Source organism: Musa acuminata, chromosome BXJ1-3, assembly GCF_036884655.1.
Source record: "Musa acuminata AAA Group cultivar baxijiao chromosome BXJ1-3, Cavendish_Baxijiao_AAA, whole genome shotgun sequence".
Classification (NCBI taxonomy): domain Eukaryota; kingdom Viridiplantae; phylum Streptophyta; class Magnoliopsida; order Zingiberales; family Musaceae; genus Musa; species Musa acuminata.
This window is the reverse complement of record NC_088329.1, coordinates 8,650,612-8,660,797: the sequence shown is the minus strand read 5'-3', so window position 1 is coordinate 8,660,797 and position 10,186 is coordinate 8,650,612. Positions and strand designations below refer to the sequence as shown.

Here is a 10,186-nt window from a genome sequence, read left to right as displayed (position 1 = left end):
TCCAGATAAAAATACCATCACATTTGGCAATTACCGTCACTGCCAACGCACATTTACCGTTACAAAACATAATGACCGTTAAGTTTTACCCGATATTATCCGTATAATACATAATAACGGTTCTCTTGTGCTTAACGGTGACCGGGAGGTGACCTGATACGACGTCTGCTCTCCATATACCGCCGTCGCCTTTTCACGCTTCTCTCTCTCCCTCTTTCGATCCGTGTCAAATCCGGCGGTGGAGCTCGCATCGATCCAACTCTTCCGATCTGTAAGCAGGTCGCCTCCTTTTTTTCTTCACAGTCGCTGCTTAATTCTTCTCGAATCGGAACAATTTAATGGTCTATAGACGTTGTTTTGTTCTTCCGTAGAGCTTTTCCTGTTTCCCCCCCCTGTTTCGAAGAATTTTCTTGTTTAGATGGGCAAACTAGCTTAGAGATGGATCCCTGCCGTATCTGCGCCGCTTTTCGCATGGGTAACAGTTAGATCTCGTTGATCTGTTTCGAGGTAGCTCATCGTCTTACCAACCCTGTGTTCCACGGGTTCAAACGGATATGAGCGAAAGATTTCGTTGACTTTTACATCGAGAAGAAGGGCTTTTTGATTTCCTGCTCATTTTTTAAGTTTATTCTTTGTTTTACTTAGTTTTCAGAACTAAAGATCGGTTTTTTGTTACATCGCCTATTCATTTTTTATGTTTTGGTTTTCTTGCTCAAGAATGATGCCCGGATGTAAAGATTTTTGTTATATGGCCTATTCTGGTAAATATGTGGCTCTAGTATTCCTGGGACCTGAGTGGAGTTCTTGACTTTGATGTATAGGAACATGCTTGGTGAGCAGACTCTTTTTTCCCTTGGTAGCTAGTTGATGCATTGGTTGCTTGCCTGCAGCTATGATTCTAGCCCGCCATCGGATTTGTTATAAACTGGAGTACTACATAACAATCTTCCAACAGGTCAGAATATAATTGTAGAACCATCATGGCCAGATAGGTTACGGGCCATGTTGAGCCTCTGTATCCAATACTGAAACTTTTGACAACAGAATAGAGAGAGGTGATCCAAGGGTAGACAAAATTAGTTATTCCCTTATTCTTAAAAATCAGCATATTCTATCCACATATGTTTCTGGTCGATGTGCGCGTTTAGTGATTGGTGACCTTGTAAAGCCGACGTATTGACATCTGAGAAATCTTGGGCATGCAACAAAAGAGCTTTTTCCGATTGGCCATTGACATAAATCTTTGTATCAGTAGTATTTCTTTTGTTTGTGCATGGCCTGGATGTTTGCGTGCTGGCGTATAATGGTAGTCGAAATGCCTGCTGTCGTGTTCTATGTGTCGCAAATACCATTAGTTAGGCAGAAGAAGGCCTAACCATCAATATGTGTGTATCTTTTGACTCGAGGAAACTTAACAATATTACTTATCTTTGACTTCCAGGATTCTTCTAGCAAGTATATCATAAAGCTCTCATATCTAATACATGGCGAGTTGAAAAATGAACTGCTTGCTTTTATATCTTGGAAACGCCTAACATAAATTGTCTGCTGTCTGTTGTTGTTTGTGTAATATGTGCAAGATATTGCATAGGTTAAGGTGTGTTCAATTAACTCATCTCTTGGATTTCCTTGTGGTTAAGTTTTGGCTTATATTTTCATCAGCTGTCCACTTGCTTTTTAATTTTCTGCAAAATTCTGTTCCTGGGGAATTTTTTTTTTTTTCCTTAAAGACAATCTGTTTGCTTATGGATATATTCCCTATTCTGACATATTTTAGAAAATCACAAGACACTATGGCTAGCAAACGGATTCAGAAGGAATTAATGGATTTGCAGAGGGATCCTCCAACATCATGCAGTGCTGGACCTGTTGGGGAAGATCTCTTCCAATGGCAGGCAACAATCATGGGTCCTGCAGACAGTCCTTATGCAGGTGGAGTGTTCTTTGTTAAGATACATTTTCCACCTGACTATCCATTTAAGCCTCCAAAAGTCAACTTCCAGACAAAGGTGAGCAGAAATAAGTGTGTATATTGATTTTCATTTTATTCTTGCCTGCAACACTTTTTGTTGCATGATCTGTGCTAGAAATGTGTATGCAGGTATAATGACTGGTTCTTGTTATCACATAAACTAAGAGGATATTTGACCCTAGCAATTGAGATTGCTGTTATTTTGATTGCTTTGGTACTCAATTGCAGCAGATTGGCACCTAATTTGTCTTGCAAAGAACTTAATTTGTTCAGAGATATCGTCAATTGTTTGCTAGAAGGTTTCAATGTCTTTCACCTCTACAATTGCTATGTGATATGCATAAATGTCTGCATTTGCTTTTAACAAGCATTTCTAATTATGTCATGCTTTCAACTCATAAATCATAAAATCGAAGTCCTTAACCTTTCTAACATTTCTTCACATGGAATTTTACATGCTTATTTTAGTTACTTGGAGCGCTTGCATTGAATTCAATTCTGATTAAAAACCATTTTTCATACTCAAGTTCCTCGAAACTCACCTGTATGGTTACAGAAACTAGAGCATTGTAGAATAATCTATAGATAAAAGCAGCATTTGCTGTCTGTTGCTGAAAGAGGAATGTTAATATTGTACTTTGTTGACATTAATAAGTAGCTAGCTGCAGAGACGTAATGCTTGCATTAGTCATTTTATGTGTTTTCATGTTATGATCCTGCTTTTAATTTCTCAATGCATCGAATTCTTATGGTGGATATTTGTGGAACAACATTAAGAGGCACACTTTCTAACAATGAGTAATTTTAAGATCTTGTTTGTTTAGAAGTTTGTATTTATTGGTTAAACCAGAAATTTTTGGGTGCTTCATTCATGGGCCTTGATTGTGCATATCTCTATTGGTACATCGAAACGGAACCGGCATTCTGGTTGACCTAATATCAAGTAGGAGTATGTAGTGGTTTCTTTTTCTTTCTTCTCCTTTCTGAGATCTACATATTCTCAGTTAGCTAGAAGGTTTTTTGCCGTGTTATTGGGCATTTGGATGCTCAACAGGAAAATATATATATAGTTCTTAATAAATCAATGATCAAATTATCTGTTTTTGGTTTGGTATATCTTGCTAGCTGCGCCATTGTATCAAATTATCTTATACCTTTGGGATTAAAGTATCAGAGGAATTTGAACCACATGGTCATGGTACGCTTGTTAGATTTTGCTTTGGATCAATTGATTGCCTGTGAAATCTACAACTTTAAGCTGAAACAAGTTTGCTGATGCAAAAAAAAAAAAGCACTTTATTAATTCTGGATGTCAATCATTATAGGTTTATCACCCCAATATCAACTCGAACGGAAGCATCTGCCTCGACATCCTCAAGGAGCAGTGGAGCCCTGCACTGACGATATCAAAGGTCCTCCTCTCCATCTCCTCCCTTCTTACAGACCCCAATCCTGACGATCCTCTCGTCCCTGAGATCGCCCACACGTACAAGATGCAGAGGTCTCAATACGAAGAGACAGCTCGAGCATGGACGCAGAAGTATGCTATGGGTTGACAGCACCCCCACCTCCAATCCAAACTGAGATGTGTAATATGTTTATGAGAACTAAGAATAACAATCCTTCTCCTTCATGTTGTATTTGAAGACCCTAAAAGATCAAACTGAGCTCTCATGGCATGATCTGAATGTATAATAGTTCGGAATTGGAAATCATACGTGCAGATTTTTCACTGGGCATTTTCTATATGTGTCAGTTCTGCTGTCAGGGTTGAAGTTTGAGTGATGTTTTCAATTTCTGCTCAGTTTCCATGTGTGTGTGTATATATATATATATATATATATATATATTCCAGTTTTGTCTCATGGAATTAGTATTAAAATTGACTTATGTCAGGTGAATTATTACTGATTTTAGTGAAATATTTGAACTCAAATTTAGAGTTAACAAAATTAATATGATTTAATGAAGCTAATATATCAATTATCTCATCCTATAATGAATGTCATGTAAGATTGGATCTCATAATTTATTATTAATATTAAAAATATTTATGCTAACTATCATCTGTCAACACCAACAAATACATTTACGTAGAAGGAAAGAGAAGGACGGAGGGGATGCAATGACTCCTTCCTCTCAGAGTCGGGTGTTGGACGTGGAATATTAACAGGAGACGGGATGAGGCCACGCGATCGGACCACTGAACGCAGCAGCGCCTGCGCTCCCTGAAGCAGCGAAGGGAGACGCAACAGCGCGTGCTATGTCTCCTGCCACATTGCACACGTGTGCGACTCGTCAACGTCACATCGTCGTCTCCCACGTGCCCGATGGAGCGTGGGAAGAATGTCTTAGACACACACAATCCCCAGAGGAGAGAGACCTCTCTCTCATCACCCACCCCGACGACAGGTCATCTTTATTTATTTATCTATTTATTTTCTGATTCATAGCAAATAAAGATGGGACGAATTTTCAACCAAAAAAAAAAAAATCTATCTTCGCAAATGTCCCTTATTTTTTTATTTTTTATAATAAACTTTTTTAACCATTTATCTCTTTTTACTATTATCAATAGATCGATTATATGATGAATTGATCTAATTATAATATTTTCAGTAATATTAAAAATACAATATAAAAATGTTAAATATTATATAATAATATTTTAGTATTACGTTATAAAAATACTATAACATAATATAAAAATATCATATTATATTTTTTTAGTATTATTGACAATAATTATAAATATGATATTCTTTGAAAATTTATATAAAAATAATATGATATTTTTTAAAAAAATTACTAAAAACATCATAACACGGTGAATTTTCTGATACCGCAGGAATACTACAATGCTTCGCCTGTCAAACCCACACCCTTTCTTCTCGCATCCTTACCTCTCTCTCTCTCTCTCTCTCTCTCTCTCCTGCTCGACCCTGCCGTCAACGACACCCCCACCAACTACTGCAAACCAGAGCAAGATCCTTTCCCTCCCCATCACACTCACTCGCTCTCTCTCTCGCTCTTCCTCATGTCAGAAACTTTGAGCCTTACCCCTCCCAGTACAAGCAATTCCATCCATAGACTTGAGCTTGCTCACATCTCCCTACACAAAGGGCTTGCTCCCTACCTCCTTAGTTTTCACCCTCTCTCTCTCTCTCTCTCTCTCTCTCTCTCTCTCAGTGAGAAATAGTCACTTTCATCTGCATTACAGTCTTCTACAATAACTATGCAAATATACGAGAAGGAAATCTGCTAATAGATATGGTGTGTCTACAGTGAGTGTATCTTTTCTTTGATAGAATCTTCTCCAAGGATAAAGCATCAGTGTGTTCTTTCCTTAAAGAAAGTGTGAGATAGTGAGACACAGAAAGACTTTGATGAGTTCCCATACGTCTTTTAGTTCGTTCTTGGAAGCACTATCGGTGGTTCGGTCCATGTGTTGCCAAGAGCTGTGGATGGTAGCATGGTTCCCAGGAGCTCCTGCTTAGCTAAGACCCTAAGCTCTGAAGCTACCTAGCTAGTTCGCTTGGAACAAGCTAGGTCATGAGACCACATGATCCTACAAGAATGCAGGGTAACCAGATGAGATGCACTGGCTTGGAATTTGCTTGTCCTTGCTGAGGTCAATGGATCTGAGTTCAATAGATATATAGATCACTCGGTCCGCAAAGGCATATATGTTCTTCTTCTCGGATGCTATGATCCATTGAAGAGCATGAACAATTGGAAGAGGAGGTTGGGTCTTTGATGAACTGGTTCCGGAATTCCTGCTGATTTCCACACACAATCTTGCATGCGGCACAAATGAATTAATGCAACTCTAATTTCTCTCTCTCTCTCTCTCTCTCTCTCTCTCTCTCTCTCTCTCTCTCTCTCTCTCCTTGGAGAAAGGAAATTGTTGTGCGGTTCAGATCAGCAGGCGACCTCATAAATATATCCTTCCTCAGCTTTCAATCATTAAGAAAATAAATGCAGAATCTCTTTGACAGATTCTGGTCTGTGACGAATCACATTCCCACCTATCATTGCAATAAATGCGATCTGTACCATATTGCGTTATGGCCAATCTTGTACCGAGCTACCTGCTCGCTTCACCCACACTCACACAAATGGTCATCGCAGGGCGCTCATCTATTTATACCGACAGATGAACAAGACGGATTCGGATTTGTTCATATAGAATTCATGTCATTGAATGCAGCTGCTCAGCAGAAAGGCATGGCAGAGGGTGTGTTGCTTCCGCTGTGTCGTATCCTTTTTCTGGTGTCAGCGTAAGCCATGGTAGGAATGAGATCGAAAGATACAAACTTGAAGAAGGAAAGACATGGTCAAGCTTGATGTGTGTTCCTTATGAGCTTCTCGATCGTCAGTCATCGTTTCTTAGGCTTCACAAACTCGAACAAGGAAAGACATGGTCGTCAAGCTTGATATGTATTCCCTAGGAGCTTCTGTCGTTTCTTAGGCTTCACAAACTGGAAGAAGGAAAGACTTGTGTATTCCTTAGGAGCTTCTGGATCATCATCATCATCGTTTCTTGGGCTTCACATAGGAAAACCTAGGAGAAGAAGGAAGAAGCAAAGGGCAGGGGGAGGTGCGAGAAGGAGGAGACAAAGGCAGGTAGGGAATCATTGAAGCTTGAGCTAGGAACCCAGCATGCAGGATCCCAAGGAAGCGGGGGGGGGGGGAGACATGAACTGGGAGTGTGATGTTTTGTGGGATTGATTTGCTGGGAAAGCGGGGCAAACGTTGCCACAAAAAAAGTCTGGCGTCGAGCAAACCCATGAGTTTGTTCGAGGGGACATGAGGCAGGATTTAAGGCGCGGTAGGAAGGCAGGAATCAGCCCCAAGAGAGAGGTGATTGGCATATTTGGGACATGAGCACAAGAAACAAGAACTAAACCCCCATTATCGGGAGCACATCCCAGCACAGACTATTCTAAACACCCCACCTCAGTGGTGGCCTTCTTCGACTTGATGATTACTCTCCCATCCCCATAGATGCCATTTCTCGAACCCCTTCGATTGCAGTTAGTGGTCACTCCGCCATCGTTACTGCTGATCTAACACACAAAATATAAGTCATATGCAAGCATGAAAACAATCGAGCCTTGCATAAACTACACAGAAAGAAGACAAGCCACAGCATGACACCATGACTTCCCCTCGTGGAAGGAAACAGTTTTATAACCCAAAGGGACATCCATTGCAGGAGTAGAAGGAAGGGGATACATCATACATTATAACAGAGAGAGAGAGAGAGAGAAATAAGGAAGATAATAATTAATGGTGCAACCGCCCTGGCTTTTATTATAGTTTATAAGCATAGAAAACTCTCGAAGAAGGGGGTTTGGGATGGGAAGGAGGAAGCTCACAAGGAAAGAGATTTGAGGAATGGCGAGCATCAACAGTTCCCTTTTGGGGTCACAACTACCAAAATCCCATGCAACGTGCAACACCTCCACCGTCTCCTCCTTCCAAGAAACATGAGCTGAAACTAGGGTTAGGGTTCCTACCCAAGATCAGATATGATGATGACATATGTGCTAAGATCTATTACCTTCGCTTCCCTCCCTCTTCTCTAACTGAGACCAAAAAGCCCTACTCGAATCATCAACGCACCACCGGAAGGAGGGAGAAGGATTCGACCTATTTGCTTTCAGCTTCCTCCCTAGGGCTGTTGCACTAATGCCAAGACGAGACTGAGAAGAGGGGCTTGTTCTGCCACCCCAAGAAAAAGGAATCCCTCACCGTGTGGAGCTGATACCCTTCCGATGGATAGTGGAGGCGGAGCAGAAGCCGCGCCTGCGACAGCGCGAAGGGGCTGAGCGGCAGGTTCGTGAATCCTGCGCCTCGCATCAGAGTCTCCCACCGGTCGAACCGCTCGTGCCGCTCCCTCCTCCTCTCACCCTCCCGGGCGACGACGTCCTCGATCTCGCGTCCCAGCCAGACCTGCTCCACCGCCGCCCGCTCACGGCTCGTCGGTGGCAGCGTCGCCTCCAGTGACTCGAACACCGCCGTGTAGTAGTCCAACGCCTCCATGAATCTCTGAAAGAAGATGGGCGCGTTGTGGTTCGCCTCCCTCTCGGCGACCGTCACCACTGCAGGGTTCATCGCTCGAACAGCTTGAAGAAACGCCCTTAGGTCGCGGGAGTCGTCACTGCCACTGCCGTCTTGTAGTAGGTTGTGCAAGAATAGTACGCAGTTCACGGTGAGGATCTCGCCCGGATGGAGTCGGAGAGAAGAAGAGGTGAAGTCGGTGGTGGTGCTAGAGCTAGGGTCGCTGGTGGTGGAGGGGAAGAGGAGGGGGTGGAATTCAAATCCTAGGCCGAGAGAATCGGCGAAAGTTTGGAGTCGGTCGCCGGTGCGGCGGAGGACATCGAGGTTCCTTCCGGTGCCGGTGATGCGAATGGAAGGTGGATTGTTGGGGTCGGAGCGCTCCGATATGGCTTGGAGCAGCGGCGGCCATTGCAGTCCGTGGGAAGTGTCGAAGTCGAGGATGTGGACTTGGCGGTGGCCGTCGACGGCCTCGAGGATGGCCTGGTTGGCGGTGAGGTGCGCGAAGCGAAGGAATGGGGTGATCTGGTTGAACGATAGGTAGGAGGACTGGAGGGCCTCCGGAGAGGCAGCGTCGACGGAGGGGAAGAGGGGGTCGACGCGGAGGGAGAGGGCACGGGCGAATTGGTGGACCAGGCGGTCGGTGGAGTCGCCATAGGGGGAGGCGGTGGCCAAGAGGAGCGAACCGGTGTGCCGCGCCGCCGGGAGGTCGCCGCGGTGGACAAGCTCGGCGCAGCTGACGAGGAGCTGGCGCACAGGGGCGGAAGGGGAGATCAGGCCATGCTGGGGGTTAGGGTGGAGGGGATTGGAATGGCGGTGGTGTTCTTGATCTCCTTCTTCATGGGACTTGAGTGAGCTAAGCATATCTAAAGCCTCAACAAGCGGCGGGGGGGAGGAGCGAAGGGAAGTGGAGGAGTACCTGTTGGAGTGAGGAGGAGAAGAGAGCAGTAGCAGCTGAGGAGGGAGAGAGATTGGAGGGTTTGGCATCCCTTTGCTTTAATAGGACATCTGGGAACGCAGCAGCTTCCTTGACAGGACATGATCTGCAAAGAACACAGCAAGTGTGGGGATTGATAGTTGCAGTAGTTTTAGTAGTAGTAGTAGTGGTAGCTACTTAGATTGAAGTAGGGAGTGGCAGCTCCTCTGTGTAGTCTCACTGTTCACCAAGCCCCATCTCAGATCTCTCTCTCTCTCTCTCTCTCTCTCTCTCTCTGTTTGTAAGGGGGGGGTGACAGTGTGGCAGGGGTGGGGAAAAGTTTATGCTTTTCTTGTCTTATATTACATGGACTTTGGTGCCTTGAGCTGGGAGCTGATTTGTTGTCAGCTTAGGAATGATGAAGGGGCTAAATGAGAAGGGTAGGAATCTAAAACATTCTGAAAGTTCGGTGGGGGAATATTAGGATAAGAATATGATGAACGAGATGGAGGCATGCAGTGAAGGAAGGAGAAGAAGAGAGAGAGAGAGAGAGAGGAAATGAAGTCGGGGAGGGCGATGCTTAGTTCATGCATTAAAAGCGTGTGCATGAAAGGTAGGAGCCCTAAGTGAGTGTGGCGACTTAAAAAGACTCAGAGAACTAAAAGATGCTCTTGGATCATGACTGAGACCCAGAGAGGGGGAGGAGGAGGAGGAGGAGGGGAGCGTCGAGAGATCCACTCCTAAACAGTACCACCAATTCCTCTCTCTCTCTCTCTCTCTCTCTCTCTCTCTCTCTCTCTGATTTTTTCTTCTGTTTTCTCTTTGGTTTCTCTCTCTATCGCTCTCTCCCTCTCTATCTGAATCTTAGACACGCAAAGCTTTTAATGGATGAACGCAGATCACACACAACCAACTCCAACCATCTCTTGTTTTGTCTCCATGTGGGATCGTCATTGATGGCTCGCAGATGACTTCCTTGCAGCCCTCCCTTGCTGTCAGTACAGAAAAGATTGTTGCAACAAGCAATCTCCTCCCTCTCTCTCTCTCTCTCTCTCTCTCTCTCTCTTTGTGTGTGTGTGTGTCTGCACACACTAGAGGAAGGGGCACAGCTAAAGGAGGTCCGGCCTCCATCACTGATACTCCCAGTGAGTTCTCACATCACAACGAAACCAAGGAAGCATCTTGGTACAACTCATTAGCAAACAAATGGGATATTGCAGACCCAGAAGAAAGAA

General features: G+C 44.0%; 2 protein-coding genes across 4 annotated transcripts; one reads left to right on the top strand and one right to left on the bottom strand.

The window, feature by feature from the left end:
- The first annotated feature begins 139 nt into the window (after positions 1–139).
- LOC103977954 (ubiquitin-conjugating enzyme E2-17 kDa) lies at positions 140–3,704 on the top strand. 3 transcript variants are annotated; one of them, XM_018824135.2, is made up of 4 exons: positions 171–279; positions 822–955; positions 1,778–2,009; positions 3,298–3,704. In XM_018824135.2, exons 3-4 carry the CDS (start codon positions 1,794–1,796, stop codon positions 3,526–3,528), a joined length of 447 nt encoding a protein of 148 aa, XP_018679680.1. In that variant the 5' UTR covers positions 171–279; positions 822–955; positions 1,778–1,793; the 3' UTR covers positions 3,529–3,704. The 3 variants fall into 3 exon arrangements, with proteins under 3 accessions (XP_009391898.1, XP_009391897.1, XP_018679680.1); XM_009393623.3 differs by lacking the exon at positions 822–955 and having other exon boundaries at positions 140–271; XM_009393622.3 differs by lacking the exon at positions 822–955 and having other exon boundaries at positions 140–279.
- A 3,589-nt stretch (positions 3,705–7,293) lies between these two features.
- On the bottom strand, positions 7,294–10,186 carry LOC135636946 (protein MONOCULM 1-like). Its single transcript, XM_065149184.1, has one exon. It carries the CDS (start codon positions 9,020–9,022, stop codon positions 7,664–7,666), a length of 1,359 nt encoding a protein of 452 aa, XP_065005256.1. The 5' UTR covers positions 9,023–10,186; the 3' UTR covers positions 7,294–7,663.